We start from the raw sequence: 17,832 nt of genomic DNA on the forward strand, positions 1-17,832 counted from the left end.
AGGACAAGGGATAGAAACCTAAACAAATCAAAAACTTAGACAACATGCCGAGAGAAATGCAATGCACCAATCAGATTAACCTCAGACCCTTGATGCATTACCGGATCTAGTAGGTGGTCAGTTAGCGACAACGCTACGGTAGGGGATCCACTTATATCAGCGCCCTCGAAATGCACTAGAACATGCCATGGAACCAAATTTAGAAGCTCATATTGCAGTGATCTCCGAGGACATTGATGCGATCTACTCTCGGAGTGCTGAGTGCTTAGTGCGAGCACAATTCAATTGACGGATAAGAGTTCCAAGGCTCTTGTGTCATCCGTTAGTAATGCATACATAAATCTATAGGTTCATGTACCTAACACAAACAACGGCTCGGCGTAGTTGCCCTTGTATCCTAGGTATGCTATTCCCCGTGTTTAGGTGCTTTACGTTAAAATCCGCTGAGTCAGCCCCTAGCCTTATGCCTTATACATCTTATACATCCATACCTTGAGCACAATAATTATGACTCACCTCTACACTACTGCCCAGACACCATGAACGTACCTTCCTCAAGAGCTAGCGTACTAGAAAAGGTACATACCTAAGCTATATGTATTACTACAAGTGATATGTACTGCGGAAGAGATTAAGGGGTGCATCAGAGAGAGGTCTAGGAAGGTAGCTTAGATAGATTAGGTAACAGATAGCTCAACAGTAGACATAAGTAAATTCGTAGACATATCGAGAGCGCCCTGGTTGGACGTAAAAAACAGCAACATCCACAATCTGCGTCTATGAAGTTTCGTGTCCCGCAATTTGAAAGTTTATAGCAGAAGGTTGACTGGTAGTTGGAACGCTCGTCTACGCATCATATATATCATACGCACCAATACGCATCAATAGTTGTGCCGCATCATCTGTAGTTCCAAGTTCGGTACGCAAGAAATATTCACTCGCCGACATGGATCCTGCTCTGTTTCCGCCTCGACCCTCCGCGGCCACCCCGCTGGTCTCGGCTCTTCAAGCTAAGCTTGTTAGCCAGATCGACAATGGGGCGCCGTACGACGAGATGTACGTCACCGTTGTGGAGATGGGAGAAGAATCAAGCCAACAGGATATCGTCAAGGTAGACGATATGATAGCGGCTCTCAGGAGCGACGAGGGGAACCAGATGATGAAGCTCCTGCACACGATCCCTCGGCCCGTCCTGCGCTCGATCGTGATGCGTATGGTGGCCTATGAGTTTTGGGAGAGGGACTCGGAGAACCACACGCTGCTGTACGATAAGCAAGGGCCCGGCGCTTATATCGTCACCCTCTCCATCGCCAACCGCCGCGGCTCTGCCTGGACCATCTTGGAGAATAGAGAAATAATCTCCTTGCTCGAGCATTACGCGAAGGCCGTTGAAACCTTTGAGGCTGCGGGCGACAATTATACCCATGGCAGCCAGCTGGACGATGCGGAGGTGCGTCATATGGAGGTAGCTCGTAGGATTGACGAAATGTATGAAAAACCTAATACCTCGTCCGCCATCGCCAATGACTCTCAGGGCGACGTGGAGAGCGTTTCCCAGGCATCGACGCGCCCATCTTGGTGGGAGCAGCCTCGGTTCGCGAGTAGCGGCAGAGGGAACAAGTCTGGTTCGATACGGCACTTGATCAGGATGCTGGAAAAGCGTAATATCGCGGGATTAGACGAGAACGAACCGTCCAAGCAGAGCGTCTGCATGGTGGGCAACTCGGACGACGTGGAGAGGCGAACGCAGAGCCACCGATTAATTACCAACCTCCGTGGCACCCCGCACTGCTGGGGGCTCCTGGTCTCGTGCCTCAGGTACGCGGGCCTAGAGCCCGAGGAGACAATAATCCCGGTGTGCAAGGCTTAGAAGGTCGAGCATATCAACATGACGGAGATCCTCGTGACGGTCCTAGCCGGGTCTCTCATATCCGTTGGAGGATTGAACGTGAAGCAGGCCGGGACCAAATCAGAGAAGAATCCTCCTAGCGCTAAGATTTTCGAGAGATGCCGCATTCATGTGTGGGGAGCTAAGCCCTGGTACTACGAGAACCTCTCCCACACCAATCCGTCTCTGAAGAGGTTGATAGATTGCGAGCGAGAACTATCTAAGCGTGATCCCGCTATCCTCAAACAAGAGATAGCAGAGGCGAAACAGCTCGAGGCCGAATTAAATGAGAAGCTCGAGAAGATAGACGCTATCGAACGGCGTCAGGCTGAGGACGAAAGGAAGATAGATGAGGCTGAAGACATTGTCCGATTCTTAAGGGATAATCCCGTTGTGCTAAAGGCTTTGCAATTTTGGAAGGGAGCGGAAGAAGACGGCAAAAAACAGGAAGTGGGAGAGGAAATAGATGGGGATATGGATGGGGATGGGGATGGGGATGAGAAATAAGTATAAGTGAGGTGAAGAGGAATAAGAAAAGAGGCATAGATAGCTTCTAATAATACATTATACATCCTCTCTAGTATTGGTGGCAGTTAACATCCCAAAGCATGATATCGTACGTAGGTACCTACCTACGTAAGGTGTAATTCAGCTTTACCTTTTTTTTTTTTTTTTAACTGTGCAAATTTAATTTACTTTACTATTTTAAGTTTACCCGCGATTTAGTCAATTCAATTCATTCAATCCATTCAATCCATTCAATCCATTCAATCCATTCAATCCATTCAATCCATTCAATCCATTCAATCCATTCAATCCATTCAATCCATTCAACCAACCAATCAATCAATACATTCAATCCTGTCAGAAGGATCCCGTGATGTATGTCGTACATAGAGTGAATACTAGAAACAGTAGCACGTAGAATATCAAGTATGCAGTGTATAATGGTGATCTATTAACGCTTGCCCTTCGAAGCACCTTCGAGGGAGCAGCGTGCTCCTTACATATGCTATCCTAGTGGGCCATAAGGCCTAATCCATACTAGTGCCCCTTATCCCTGACAAATCCATTCAATCCATTCAATCAATCAATCAATACGATCAATTCAGGCCCTGATCGGCTCGATTCGTAAGGGTGGCTTATGATAATTTTGAATATTTTTTTCGTGCTAAAAAAAATACCCCTATAACGCCTTCCCTAATTCGGTAATAGATTTGACACTACTGACTTTTGGACCTATCAAAACACTCGTAAGCCCTTGTCAGCGATGTACCACGCTAATAATGGTAATATGCTAGTCTTAAAGGGGTATAGTGGTCCACTATTTACTGTTTTGGGACAACTTTCGAGCTGTAAGCCAGTTAGCTATAAGCCAGCACGATAGATGCAGGTTTACAGCGTTTTCAAGCTTTGAAGCGGTAATCGTTAACGTTATATTCAACGATATTACTTTGAAAATAGACCTTATAAAATAGCTTTTTACATTTACTATAATAACAGCCTTTCAGCTATCTAACAATATAAAAATCAATGATAGGGCTTATCTCATTACATAATAATTACGATAAAGCCGTAAAAAATCGTAAAAGGTCGTAGAATTAAAGTAAAAGAATAATGGGGAAAAAAAATACTTTGCTTCTCCACTTGATTTATATGGGACCAATTTGTATCTTTCTTCTGCGTAAGCCACCCTTACAAATCGAGCCGATCACAGCATCAGTCAACGATTCTAATCAACCGTAAAGTTATTAAAGGAGGTGGTAGGGCTCGGAATCCTTACTCAATTATTTTCTGTCTTTCTTTTTTTAACCACACATATCCTTTCCCATCTCAAGAACTTCAAATCAAACTACGATCGAATCTTATCTGTACCTTCGTGATTTCCCGCCTTAACACAATACAACGTATCCGTATCATTATCGTCATGGCGCTAGTCAAGGGCAAAGTTGAGGACGGTCATCGGGATCTTAGAGCTATCTATGCGGGTGACGAATTGACACAGGATAACCTGCTACAATTTCAGTTCCCAGCGGCGTACAACTTTAAGGACGTCGTTGGTATCCCCGAAGAGGACCAGGCCCACTCCAGGGGGTTGGACGTGCTGGTAATTTTAATTCGCCGAATTGTCAGGCAGCTGCCTCTGGCTTATCGAGATATGGAAGACGAAACCATTCGAAGACAAGAGAAAACAAATCCACTTCTGCGGCTGGCGATGGCGGACTTCAGCTCGACTGACCCACAGCTCGTTCAACTTGCCAGATTCGAGGCCCTCAAGGCCTTTTATGAAGGTCCTTTAAGGGAAAAGGACTTGTCCTTTGCCGCTCTGGTAGAGCATCAGCTGATGCGCAAGACCTTCTGGCAACGACCCGGCTTACTGCTATTAAAGCAGGAGGTCCTAGTGCGAGAAAAAGGCGTATGGAAAAAAGGGAGCTTAGATATCCAAGATATCGTCGAGAACAGCCTCGTCGACTTTACGACAGGAAACCTTGGGGAGGTTATCTCAAACAGGTTTGGAACCTTCGGCGACGCTGATGATAATGTCCTCGTTAAGCAGTGTGGTTTTCCAGGGATCATACGAATCCGATATAACGTCAACGCGAGCGATCCGAAGCGCTACCAGGATCTCCGCAAGATCAAGGTAGACATGAGACGCCCGGAGAAGAAAGCTTCCGGCATGTGGGGGTTGACAGAGCCCAGTGCAGCCTTGACGACATTCCGCCTGATAGCCGAGGTCCGCCTATCTAGCTACAGGGGCCATGATTCTATCAGGACGTACACGGCGGAGGGGCAAGTGATTCCTATTCCAAGTTCCCTTCCCAATACGCACCGAAGGACGCCGCTAGGTGATGATGATTGCTACATGTTGTACTACGCGCAAGGCGTGGATGACATCCCCGGCGAGGATATGTACTCTGAGACGCCGTCCAACTTCTCGACGTTGAAAGCTAGTATACTTCACGATGCCGCGCATGCTAACTTCGGAGAGCCGCCGCATCAACAGGCATCGAAGCACGAGGCAAACCGTTAGCTTGGTGGTTGACCTCTTAACTGGCCGCACAATCTTTGATTACAACCTGGATGTGCAGAAAAGGCTGGAACGAAACATTAATCATGAGACTAGTGACCTGGATGACTCTCCGCTGGTTGCTCTGGGGCTAGATGGGCAGCTTCTCATGCCTCTTCCCACTGAAGTGCTTGGTCCAAGACTTCGAAGGGGAGCTGAAAGGGGCGCTGCAGGGAGTTGAGATGGCAGAAGTGGAGGTAGCAGAAGTAGAGGTGGTGAAAGCGGAGATGGCTGAGGTGGTGGACATGGTGATAACAGCGATGGAACGCACCAAGATTTGTATGATTTTTGATAGAACTTAATTTCTACTTCGCTATAGCCAATCATCACAATTAAAGAGGTACAATTTAAATTGATATCGCTTCAGCTACGTACCAACGTGAGGTATTCATTCCTCTTTCGAACATGAGCCAGTATTAACGGCAGGTAATATGTACTAAGACTGAGAACGAATTAAAAAACTAAGACGACCTTTGAGCTCGACTGTGCACAGTCAAGCGCGTTAAATAGCCAGACTTTAGGAATATCCTGTACTAATGTATTCTTCCATTTTGGCCAAAGCATTTCCTATCCAAGTAATCCTTGGGTCAACCAATCTCACATCTCACACAAAACCGAGGGCCCCCCCCCCCCCCGTGTAGGGGACCACAAGAGCCCGACTTTAGGAGCATGTCATAGTCATTACATAAGGTAAGTACCAATATATCTTTCCATTTTCATCTTCCTTAGGTACCTAATTGGTTAAATCATTTTCCATCCAAGTTTAAGTACTAATGTACTTACTTACCTACTTCTAGTCCACTTTTAGTCTTCCCAATTGGTTAAGCGAGAATATCCTATTTTACTAATCCTTCTTACCACACTCCAACACACAACAACATCCCTCCTACCTCTGAAGTCGGGCAACCAAAAAAAAAAAAAGGGAAAAAGCAAAACAAGAAGAAAAAGAAAGAAATCCCTTCGCACAAGTCGCCAGTAACCCTCTTAAATTATCCCACGTTCATTTTCCCTCCACAAATACCATCAACTTTCTTCGGTCTATCTATTACCCAGCATTCATGTCACATTGTCGCAATACCGAAACTATGGCCTCGAACGAAACACATAAATTCCCTTGGATGGTGAAGCAGGAGCAGATCGATAGATTTTTCGACTTCGTCGAAGGCCATCGCGTATCCGCCGCAATCATCCAAGGCCCTCCCGCTTGCGGAAAGAGCACTACCATGCTGGCGCACCTGTTCGCCCAGGCGCAGGACAAAGTTTCCGGCGCCCCGGTGGCTTACATTCTCCCATCCTCTCTGGAGGCGGTGCTGCTCGCCAAATACATCCTCTCGGAGGATTTCAACAAACAGCTTCCCGTCGCAATGCCTAACAACATAGTTACAGCACCGCCTGAAGATTACGCGCTACCAGGCGGGCATCTGCTAGTCACACGTTATAAGCAGATTCTAGAGTGGTTTTGGGACAACGACAAGCGATTCCCCTTTGGCAACCGAGCCGTAGTCATGATGGACATAGAGATGAACCCGACAACAGATGGCGAGATCCTCCTTGGTCACATTTTGGACTGGGCCTCCTCCTGTTACAAGACCGAGAATCCAGCCGCAGCTGTCGTGTTGACATCCACATTCGCCTCTCCCAGAACCGAATGGATCCTAGACTATATTATCGGCCGCCAGCCGGACGTGATTACGATTCCTACGGATGCAGTGCCCGCTATCAATCTCCATCCAATGGGAGAGGCGTGGCAGACCGCCGTCGAACAGATGGTGAATACAGCCGCGGATCTCGAATCCCCCCAAGGCCGGCAAATCATTTTCGGAATCAGGTCCATGATGGATATGATGTCTGAGAAGGGCATCAAGCTTCTGAATGGCAACGACCCACTTGACCATACTTTAGCCCTAACCAAAAGCCAACCTTCTCTAGTACTGGGCGAGGGTTTGGACTTTTCGCTGTTTTGCAAAGGGTTACGAACCTTTGTATCTGAAGGTACTATTAACGAGCAGCATTTAGACCGCTCAATATGTCAAGTTGTAATATGTACGAGGTATAAGAGTAAGCTTGAGATCCTCCGCGAGAAGTCCTGGCTTCTTAAATCCGGCGTCCCCCGCGAGAACGTTGTATTCTATACAACATTCTCGCATAATGAGTTTGAGAGGTTTTCAGACTCGGAGTCTACCGGATCTGCGTACAATGGAGATATATCCTGGACTATGCTCCAGCGTGTTGCGGAATGGCCGTCGATTCCTCTCAACTCGATGCCGGTAAGAAGAGCCTCAGATGCGGCGGTCGCCGCAGAGTATATGTACCGCCTTTCGGTGCTCTCCTGCGTCACACCATCCGGAGAAGGACACGCAGTAACCCAAAAAGGGGAGCTTGCTGTCTTATTGAAGAGGCACACTCTTCAAGACCTCGACTTCCGCGTCGCCATCTTTGTTGCATCGGCCCATATTCACCGCGGACATAGAAGACCAAACGCGATGCGAGTAATTATCCGACTAGCAGCCCTCTTACAGGTTGGCCTACATACCGTCTGCCACAAGGTGGGAGATCCGCAGCGGCCGCCAGCTCTGGAGGAGGTTCGACAGATGTGCAGAGGTGTCGGTGCGTCCTTGGTTCAGAAAGGAGCTTTGTGGATAGCCCTCGGGCTCTGGCAAGCGACAGTTTGGCAAGGGAGAGAGTCGTTACGATCATACCTAACCGACGGCGCTTTTAGGATGGATTATCCCGCCGAATGGCTGGTGCTCAACATTTCGGCCATGGATAAGGTCCAACATATCGTAGCGGCCCTGGAAAAAGTCTTCAAGGTACCCGGATTTGAGGACGGCCAGGAGCTGAGCGCGACGGAGCTCACGGCGGACGAAATTACCTTTATCGAGCGTGAACTCGTGTCTGCATTCAGGCATAATCTCGTCGTAATTCCCAAAGAAAATAAGTCATCGCTTTTCGACGCCGTGTCCTTGAAGAACGTTCGTATCGGCGAGGGAGAAATTATAGACGCTCAAAAAGAGTATCAAAAAGGAGAGGCCCCGCACGTTGCCATATACTCTCATTTATCCGTGAAAGGCAACCGTTACTTGGCTCACGATATTACCATTGTACCCAACTATCTCATCAGTGAAGTTGAGGAGCACACGGGAGCGAGCATCCGGGAGAGCATCGCGTCGACGATTACCACTTAACACGAGGAGGTAGAACGGAGTAGATAGGGTAGTTTAACGGATGACAGGAACTCTTTTGTCTCTTCTTTGATGTACTTAGGCCCTCAGCATCAATCATTAATACAGATTTACTGACGCGCCGACGCACTAAGTTCTACACGTGGTCGTCTCTATTGCACGGTTAAAACGTAACCGCATAATATTACGAACTTCAATTCTGAACTTCAAAACTAACCCTCCTCCCATATCGTATTAGAATTGAGCCAGCGCCTGTCAGCAGTATGGTGCGTGTCTATCGTCATATCCGACCCCTCCACCGCCATAAATACGTAGCGCTCGAGGTTTGAGGCCCAGGCCCAGTCCCCTCGCTCACACCGCACAGCCCTGACGGTGCGGTCGTCCATCGCAACTATCCAGACCCATTGCTTCAATTCCAGCAGCTTGAGGAAGCCCAGCCTCGGTCCGGGACAGTACATGGGTCCGGATAACCCATCTCCTACGGGATAGCCGGAGGGGTCGCGGGTGGCGAGCAGATCTCGGACCAGCTGCGCGCCGTCGTTCTGTAGAAGCTGGACTAGATGCGTCATGGGAGCACCGGATCTCGCAACGATCTTCTCGGTACGAGAGTGTACATCTTCCAAGCCGGAATCCGTCCCCTCGACCCGACCGCGCACACATCGTGCGGCCTGCAGAAGCGCGGCTGCGAACAGCTGCAGCGTGAGGTCGTCCTCCACAGACCCATCTTCGACGAAGGCTACTAGCCTGTCTAGGACGGCCGCTATCACGCCGATGGGTAGCATCTCGGCCCCAGCTAGGTGCTGGGTCAACGCTCGTAAGAGCCTGTGACCTACGAGCCCTTGGGCTGCCGCGCGATATGTGTGGGCGAGGAGCCCGACGATGTCAGCACGCCGCTCCGGCTCGGGAGCTACGTCTACCTCTTCCGTAAGTCCCCACGGCGGTAACAAGGTCCAAGGCGTTACGCATTCGCGACCCGCAACCCAGCAGGCACGTCGGACGCCTCTCACAAAAGGAGTCCAGACGCGGAGGTCTTCCCGTTCAGGACGGATGTCGCATCTAGACGCGAAGAACTCGGCCACGAGCTGATCCTGGTCACCCAGAGACCTAATCTGGAATTCCGCGCCACCAAGAGCTATGGTTAAATCATTTATTTGTTCTTCGAGACTGGTTACGTCGACACGAAGCTGGCAAATTTCAGCTTGCTGCTCCGCACCGCGCCTCTCGAGGGTTCGGACTTCGGCCTCAAGCCTCTCGACCTCGCCGTCCACAAATATATGGGCTTCGATACGGTTTCGAAGCTGGCGTTTAAGGCTTCTAATCGAAGCTTTTTTCTTATCCAACTGCTTTCGGAACCAGCGTCGAAGGGATCCGATCGTCCCATCTCTCATGGCTAAGTTGGTTTGCAGCTCCTGGTTGTGAGCCTCGTTAGCTTCGAGGTCGAAGGTTAATACGGCGAGACGACCTTCAGCCTGGTTGAGCTCCTTGTGGGCTATTTTTACTTCTGCGTTGAATAAAGAGCGCTTGAATTGATGGCCCATGTCTCTAATCCTATTGAGGGCGCCCTCGCGAGCTAAAACCATAGTTACCGTCGTTTCGAACACGGTATTCTCTAGGGAGATGGTTGTATGTTGGAGCCGCTCCACGTCTAAAGGGTTAACTTCTCCGACCTCTTCAAGGCCAGGGCTGATGGTAGCGATGTACTCCGTTGCATCATCTCTCACGTTGTTGACCCTGTTCTTCAAATGATCCTCCTTCATGACGAGCTCCGTCATACGAGCGGAAGCCCCATCTGCGGCGGCGGAGCGGCGACCCCTATCTGGAAGGTCCCGGTCCTGCAGCTCGCAGTCTCCCAAGCGCTGATCAAGCTCCTCTAGTCGCTGTGCCATCTTACAATAAATAAATACAATATGTGACAACAGATTTACTAAAAAGAAACAGAGAAGGAACTCCACACTTTCGAAGTAGCCAGAATATATGGAATACTGGTGGGTCTTACATCTTATGTAATCTTCATCTCCTTGTACCACCAACTATGTTTCACATAGCTCCTTGTAAGCCACAGTTATGTTGGGCCAACGAAAGGAAAGCCCCATCTCTAGTGACGGCTCAATACCTAGCCGCAGGTTCCTCAGCACATGGGAAGAAATACTACAGCGGGCTGAAGCCTGGTATTTATTGTCGAATTACCTGTGGTTAGTATTACAGCGCCTTTGGCCTTGAGGTATCTGATACACTGGCGCAACGTCGCATAAATGCAGGGATGGATTGACTAGTACCAAGTCAAAACAGAGGTTTTCGTCAACGTCGTTATTGATCTGTTGGTCCGTTGCCGCTCATGACGAGGGGGCGGCTGCAAGGTAGCTAATCTCCGATTGGCCTCGCGTCTTGGCAGGGGTAAATCTGGGGTATAACCTTGGGAACCCGCTAGGTTACATTAGCGTAGGCGCGTCGAAGCTAATATCGACAACACCTTGTAAGACGGTAGATTCAACATAACCTCATTCCGTTATTGACCAAGTTTAGATATATAGCTGAACCTACTTTATACATATTGTTCAGTAACGAGGCTTACAATGCGTGAATTGGGTAGCTCGTCCTCGTAGCGTACAGTGTCTCCTCCATCCCGGTTGAGGTCTGGTTTTGGATATGGCTTGGCTGCTTAACAAATTGCCCCTATTTGTGTCCCTCGGGGATAAGACAACTCGAAAGGTACCCAGTAATACTTTTGGGTTCGTACAAACTAGGTAGCAGCTTTAAGATACCCTCATCACTTCATCGATATGTAACTTAACTTGGTAATTATTTTACTGTCTCGTAACAACGTCTACGAGACCGCAATCAATAGATTGCTAATCGTCTGAGTACAAGAACGTGGCATTGGGAAAGGTAATGGATATTCAGGTGAACAACCGTAGGGGTACGTAAGGCACCTAGCCTCGGATGGAGCCTCTGCATCAGATTTACCAGCGCATCATATCAAGGACGATGCAGGTGTAAACATCTAGATAGCTACCTAAGCCAATGTGGCATTGTACGTAGGGAATACCAAAGGCTAGACGGGCCCCGTTACCAAATGCTAGAACCCCAAAGTCCAAGGGCAAAGTAGGCTATGCTTATCAAGGTAATAATAAATCTTCCAAGTACCTCTATAAGGCAATAACAATACTAGGGGTACCTAAGTCACTCTGGATTAGGCACTTATCACGTTTCCATAGCGAGGACATCCGCAACCCCCGCCATCTGCACGTCCACTGCTGCCTTATCGCGCACACATAAGGCTTTTTTTTTTTTTTTTTCTGGTTCAAAATTCCTAAATTCTTTCTTCTTACATCAACAACATTCGCGTTTTAGTCTGCCATAACAGTCTACCACTACTACTACTACCACTACCACTACACTACCACTGCCACTACCACTATCACTATCACTATCACTATCACTATCACTATCATTACCATGGCAGACTCGAACGCGAACCAATTTCCTCGCTCCCAGCAGCCGAGTGCTAACGCGCGAGGCGGCTCGGAGGTTCACACGCAGGTCGCTGACGAACGTCGTCGCTCCGAGCAGCCGAGCGTTAACGCGCAAGGCAGCTCGGGTGCCCACCCTCAGGCTGCGAACCCTAGCCAACCCCAGAATCAGCTCGCACGAGCGACTGGAGGAGACCGAGCCGCAGACCAGCAGCGTGGCTCGGGACTCCTACATCTGGATCCCAATGATGGCCTGTCCGGACGCGTTGCACTGAATGAGCAGGACGAGGTCGAAAGCCGTTACCACCGCGGTCGCCTGGTCGACATGACCGACCTCAACGCCCAACCGGCGAGAAACTTCGTCGTGCAAGGGCGAAATTACATGACCGGGGTCTTTGACGAAGGCCACGTCATAGGAGAGCTGCTGCTGCCCACCTAGCGCCAGCAGAACAACGGGACAATGCCCCGAACCCTGGTGCAACTAACACGCATAAACCGGGGTTCTCGAAACCGGGGGATAATCAGTGACCGTTTGGACGGCCCGGACAACATCCGCACCGGCGCGCAGCTTCCCGCTCCCATCCAGGCTGCAGCTCTTCAACCTCTGCCTGCCGCCCCTGCTGCCCCTGCCACCCAGGAACAGAGGGCCAAGAGGAGGAAGAAGAACAGGTCCCAGCGAAAGCGCGCGCGTCTGCAGCGAGAGGAGCTTGAGCACGCGGCAGCACACTCGCAAGGCCCACGCCACCGCGAGGAGGAGGAGCACGAGGTGAAGGATGAGTACCAGAAGGACACGAGGATGATGGATCCACCTGAGAGAGGGGCTGGCGACCGTGGTACGCGTGGGAACGCCTCCTCCCAGCCGAACTTCGAATTTCGAGCTCCTCCTGAGGGTCCCAGCCTTCATACTTGCGCAAATTGCAAGCGGGTGGAGCACGTCCTGTCGTCTTGCCCTGGCCCCGTAGACCAGGATGGGCTGATTCCTGGCTGTGTGATTCACAATTCTATGGATCACACGTGGGACGAATGCCCTGTAGCTACCAGGCTTCCGCTTGGGCTCCAGGTATTTAATACTCTCGTGGCGAATCGTTCGGGTCTCCCTGCTGTCCGGTGTGCGCAGTGGAATTGGGTCGACCTGGCGATGGCCGCCGAGAAGACAAAGTTGGAGGTATACCCTCTAACTCGAGCTTTTAGTCTCGCTATAACAGGCGAGACTTTAAGTGCCTATCTTTCAGGGAATGCGCAGCTGGGACCGGACCCGCTGACCTGCTCTTACGACGCTATGCTCCTGAACTGGAGGCGCCTTCGTCAGACCGAGTACCTATATGAAGCTATGCAGGTCGAACAGGAGGGAGAAGAGTTCTAGCAGGGTCAGCGTCCGGCGGCACCTAGGGAAGACACGCAAATGCGTGATCCTAAAGATGAAGTTAACTTTAAAAATTTTCCTCTCAAAGGGTTTCAAAACTACGGCCACCGCTCTGGTAGCAAGTCGAGGCGTACGGCCGGTTCTTGCATCGAGGATAATGAGAAGAGGATTTGACGTGACACCCGTGTACCTAGCTATTTTTTAATAATCGCCTGAATACGAAACTAGGAAAGCTCCTCCACCACGTTTGTTTTGGTGTGACTACGTAGACTTCGAAACTAACGTAGACAAATTAAAGTAAACTGTAACGCTGAAAGTAATAATGCCTATGTCCGTCCGTTAATGACACCGACTTGATACTCCCACTTTGAACGGCGGCCTTGCATACGACTAATTCGGTCAAGGCCCTTCTCCCAACCCATGTCATATGTTAGCGGACCTTACGCCTTGCGGAACAACCTGAATGCATCTAGGGGCCGGGACCTTGGTATGATCATCGTGTTGGAGACTTGCATGGCGATTAGGTGTCTAAGTGTGTTAAATATGTCGCCTAGACCTACGGTTACTGTCAGACAGGAGCTATGATCCATCTAATCATATGGGAACGAGCAGAAGTATGTTAACAATAGGGCCGAAAGGGTTTGCAAGCTCCGGACTGAGTATTGCACAATCATGAGAACGGTCAAGCGGGTAGATGACATTTCCCGTGGAGGGCCCTTGTCTGGAATATAGGATATGGCAGGGTTCTCTGCTACGTATATATCAGGATATGCCCAGTGATGGATGTCGTATACAGAGTCGACGTACGGACGTACGGATCAGGATTACCGATTGGGGAGGTCTGAGGGCTTGACCATAAAAGGATTAGAGAGATTAAGAGATCGAGAGAGAGAGAGAGAGTTAGGCGTTATCGATGTTAGCGTTGTCAATATTGAGATATGGTTAGATTGATCGTTTAGTCTATTGAAGCTATTGTCAGGCTGATCACTTACTATTGCCTTCCCCTTTTGTAGACGTGCTATTATATTTCTAACAAATAGGATAAGTACCTAACCTATATCTAAAGAGCACGTTACTCCCTCAAAGGTACTTTAAGGGGCAACCGCTAATAGATCACTAGGTAGTATACTTAATATTTTGTACGTGCTACCTACCTACCTAGGTAGGTACTGTCTTTGGTATTCACTCTACGTACGATGTACGTCACGGGATCTCTCTGACAGTACGGTAGGGGTAGTTTTAAAATTTAGAATTGAACTTTGGAATCTTATGCGATTACGTTTTAAACGTGCTATGTGAGTGGTGATAGCTACCTCTAATTAGGTATGTACATGTAGAACTGTCACGCCGCAGAGCATGCAGTAGGTAAAACCACTTCGTTGTTCCGCAAGGAACTCTAACTACAGTTGCTTTGAAGCCAAAGTTATATACAAAATAAGTCCTTTGTTCCAAGGAGTCTCAAGTGAAACTCCCGATATCTAAGTAGGTATGTATGTGTAGAACTTGGTACGTTGGTGCGTTGGTGCGTTGGTGATCTTGGGTCGATGATCAATGGAAATAAGTTAAATACATCAAGGACGAACCTAAGGGGTTCTTGTCATCCGTTACAAAGCTTCCCAATCTACTCTAATCCGCCTCGTCTAGTTGGTAAACGTGGACGCGATGCTATCAGCAATCCTAACCCCCGTATGCTCCTCAACCTCTTTGAGCAGCTCGCCAGGTATCAAGGTGGCATCCTGTGCGAAGTAATCCGAACCTGTCATGGCCAACTCGGAATAGATGCCAAGGCAGAAAGCACCCTCCTGGCATTCGTTCTGGATCTTCAGGATTTCTCCCTCCTCGACCCTAACTTCCTTGGAGGACACAACGTCAAAAGGCCGATTCCGCACGTCGTTGGAGATTACGACGAGGTTATGGCGATAAGCCGACACAAGCTCGCGTTCCACGGACTTAATTTCGTCGACGGTGAACCCTGCCAAGCTCAGCTCTTCACCGTCTGCAGCCGCCGGAAGCGCGTAAGCCCGTTCAAGCTTTTCGATGATATCCCACACCCTTTGCATGGCGGCGGGATTGATCATGAGCCAGTCCGCCGGATAGACCATCTCATACGAGCGATTTACCACATGAGCCCCAAACGTATTAGAGCGACGGGGAGTTGCCTGTTGAAATGCTCCGAGACGAGGTATATGGCGAGTAGCGCCGCCTCCAGAGGGGAAGAGAGAATGTAGACCATCGGGGCGCCGGGAACCTTAGCGTGCGCCTGGAGGAGGAGATGCGCTAGCATTGTGGTGCTCTTCCTGCAAGCGTGGGGACCTTGGATGAAGGCAGCCGAAGCGCGACGCTTTTCTACACGGTCGAAGAAGCGATCGATCTGCTCCTGCTTCGCCATCCAAGCGAGTTCACCAGTTTCGTTCGAGACCATGACTGCAGTATTGTGAGGCTGGGACATGGATGATGGATAATAGCTGACTATACGGATAAATAGTGAGTGTACACGCGTTGTGTGGGTATCGGGTAGTTGAAAAGGCAATAGAGTCGTGTCAAAGAACAGGTAGGTAAGTAAATTCGGTGATAAGATAGTGTTAGAAATAAGGTCCTTGGAATCTGAGTTAGAAACTTCGAGCAATAGACATACTGTTGAGTGTTAAACTTACTAGGTGCGATGGAATTGTGTATTAGAGGTGTGTCAAATACTGGGTTGACTGGTAATAACCACGTCAAAGCCGGGAAGGTAAGCAAAGAGAATAAGGTTGAAATAGAATAGGGTCGAATAGATAGGCAAGGTTTCTGTTGAGAAATAATGTTTGAATTCAAAGTCGGCACGATCAAGTATCGTCAGACGTAGACCCTTTAGAAACTGTAGACCTAGGTCAGTAAACGAACATACTAGATAACGAGAGCGGATTCCGAGACTTACCTCTTTGAAATGCTTCTATATCTCGCCGTACCACTGCGAGGCACACATGAAGCCCTGGCCAGGAAGCTCCCTAACCCGAGAGCTTGGTGGGTGTTGACATCTTCAATTTGTTGCTTAATAGATTGCGATCTTCATAATTGTTTCTCTTCGGTATCTAACTTAATTCTATTAGTATTGGTTAGATCTTTATACTGGTTGTTAGTTGTACTAACTGCGGTCGGAAGGTAGAGTTACAGGCCGTTGCGAGTGTTGTGATTATACTTGGCAAACGAAGCCATCATAGCGAAAGCCTTTAGATGTGTTGGTAGGTACGTAGGTAAGAATGAATAGCAGTAAACAAAGTGGTGAGACTGGTGTATTGATGATGTCTAAGAAAGATATTACTAGGGAAGGACGAGGGAAAAACTCGTCCATATATAATATCAACCATCAAGATGATTTGTGGATAAAGAATAATTGTGGTAGCAAGGTTGTCATTTTTATTATGGTTGGTTAGGATTGAGTAAAAATAATATTGTTGTGATCAAGTTGTGGTTGGTGAGGTTAGGGTTGAAGAATGGGAGTGCAAGTTCTGACCTAGAAATTTTCCCAAGGCAACCAAAATTCAAGAGCAATACGGATTTGTGCCTGCCTAAGGCAATTCTAAAGCAGCTGGCACACTGAAAATTTTTCACAAGGCACCTTGGCAACGATTAGATGCCTGGAAGTTGTAAGTTTCGTCAAGGAAAAGGTTTACTAGGGCAACCATCCGTTTGCACCAAAACATTAGGTAGCCGCGTCACTCTGTAATATCTTCACCACCAAAAATTGTAAAATTGATCTTCTAACTTTGTATCATAGAGGTTTAATTGATTTAAGTTTTTTAAAAGTCTTCTCTATGATAAAGGAGCTATCGCAGCTACAACTTAATACCAATTGGCCCCTAAGAATCTCTCATACAAATATTCGGTTATGGGGAACCCCCTTAAATCAACTGGAATCAATTCCCAACTACATGACCCTTTCGATACTAGCTATGTGAGGCACCCTTGCGTGTAATGCATTGAATCAAGTTGATTCTGTTTAATGTAAGACTACCTACCTAGGTAGTTATCTAATTTTCTGAGCTTTATTGGTGAAGATATCGTGGAGCGACAAGTGGAAACCTCGAGGTAGCCCGGATGTTTGTAGATTGCCTAGGGCTTTCGGGAACTATCAACGTCTAGAGGACGAGGGAATGTTCTGCTGTATCAAAGATAGATCCCTAACTATAAGGTCGCCCAAGATCTTTGCTCAAGATCACTGTCGCGTGGTGGGCGAGGCTTGGGTCTCGCATATCGGCATACCAGAGATACATCCGGAGGACCATTTGGAAGGTTATAATAGAGAACGCACTACGTATTTATGTATTTGATCTAGGAGGACAGCTAGGACAGAACTCTACAGGCCAGCAATCTGAAATGGTGCCCTAGCGGTTGTTCACGATTGGTGGTATTGAGTGTGCAGGTTCATACGGGAAGTGCATCGCTTACACCTAACATCGCCGTCTTTGTAATTCTATTGTAAGCAACGCTTAATTGATCAGCTACGCGGATAACCCATCTTCTAATTATGTTCAATATCTTAGGTACCTTATTTAGTTGCTTCAAATGATAATTACGCATTTCCGAATCTTCCAGTGCTCATGTTCGGGTTCGCATACGTACCAAGAGTACTGCGCCGCTGCGATACAGGTTTATAGGTTACATCGCGCTTCTAATTGGCTCGTACCGTCGCATCGGTACCCGTTCGGATCCAAAGGCTATGAGCGAGCAGGCCACCGATCCCCGCATTCAGAATTCCTCAACATAAATCGGCCGGGCTTGCTGCGGGGCGTAAGGTCTGGCGGAGTAAGTTGGTAAAACGAACATCTTGCCTTGCACTCTCTCCGTTGTAGATCTCTGTCAAAGTCCGAGGTCGTGTTTCC

At 48.5% G+C, this 17,832-nt stretch overlaps 7 protein-coding genes across 7 annotated transcripts; 4 read left to right on the forward strand and 3 right to left on the reverse strand.

The window, feature by feature from the left end:
- Positions 1–886: 886 nt before the first annotated feature.
- Positions 887–2,395, forward strand: F4812DRAFT_469725 (uncharacterized protein; the record flags this gene model as incomplete). The annotated part of the gene is made up of 2 exons (XM_047938901.1): positions 887–1,855; positions 1,898–2,395. Exons 1-2 carry the CDS (start codon positions 947–949, stop codon positions 2,393–2,395), a joined length of 1,407 nt encoding a protein of 468 aa, XP_047791915.1. The 5' UTR covers positions 887–946.
- A 1,420-nt stretch (positions 2,396–3,815) lies between these two features.
- On the forward strand, positions 3,816–4,919 carry F4812DRAFT_469727 (uncharacterized protein; the record flags this gene model as incomplete). Its single annotated transcript, XM_047938902.1, has 1 exon — positions 3,816–4,919. The coding sequence occupies one exon, from the start codon at positions 3,816–3,818 to the stop codon at positions 4,917–4,919; it is 1,104 nt and encodes a 367-aa protein (XP_047791916.1).
- A 1,121-nt stretch (positions 4,920–6,040) lies between these two features.
- F4812DRAFT_469728 (uncharacterized protein) lies at positions 6,041–8,140 on the forward strand (the record flags this gene model as incomplete). The annotated part of the gene is made up of 1 exon (XM_047938903.1): positions 6,041–8,140. One exon carries the CDS (start codon positions 6,041–6,043, stop codon positions 8,138–8,140), a length of 2,100 nt encoding a protein of 699 aa, XP_047791917.1.
- Positions 8,141–8,278: 138 nt separating this feature from the next.
- F4812DRAFT_469729 (uncharacterized protein) lies at positions 8,279–10,023 on the reverse strand (the record flags this gene model as incomplete). Its single annotated transcript, XM_047938904.1, has 1 exon — positions 8,279–10,023. The coding sequence occupies one exon, from the start codon at positions 10,021–10,023 to the stop codon at positions 8,350–8,352; it is 1,674 nt and encodes a 557-aa protein (XP_047791918.1). The 3' UTR covers positions 8,279–8,349.
- Positions 10,024–11,593: 1,570 nt separating this feature from the next.
- F4812DRAFT_457004 (uncharacterized protein) lies at positions 11,594–12,970 on the forward strand (the record flags this gene model as incomplete). Its single annotated transcript, XM_047937088.1, has 2 exons — positions 11,594–11,971; positions 12,047–12,970. 2 exons carry the CDS (start codon positions 11,594–11,596, stop codon positions 12,968–12,970), a joined length of 1,302 nt encoding a protein of 433 aa, XP_047791919.1.
- Positions 12,971–14,610: 1,640 nt separating this feature from the next.
- On the reverse strand, positions 14,611–15,030 carry F4812DRAFT_457005 (uncharacterized protein; the record flags this gene model as incomplete). Its single annotated transcript, XM_047937089.1, has 1 exon — positions 14,611–15,030. One exon carries the CDS (start codon positions 15,028–15,030, stop codon positions 14,611–14,613), a length of 420 nt encoding a protein of 139 aa, XP_047791920.1.
- Positions 15,031–15,086: 56 nt separating this feature from the next.
- Positions 15,087–15,419, reverse strand: F4812DRAFT_457006 (uncharacterized protein; the record flags this gene model as incomplete). The annotated part of the gene is made up of 1 exon (XM_047937090.1): positions 15,087–15,419. One exon carries the CDS (start codon positions 15,417–15,419, stop codon positions 15,087–15,089), a length of 333 nt encoding a protein of 110 aa, XP_047791921.1.
- Positions 15,420–17,832: the final 2,413 nt, after the last annotated feature.

Source organism: Daldinia caldariorum (genome assembly GCF_022478825.1).
Source record: "Daldinia caldariorum strain CBS 122874 unplaced genomic scaffold F4812scaffold_4, whole genome shotgun sequence".
Lineage (NCBI taxonomy): Eukaryota > Fungi > Ascomycota > Sordariomycetes > Xylariales > Hypoxylaceae > Daldinia > Daldinia caldariorum.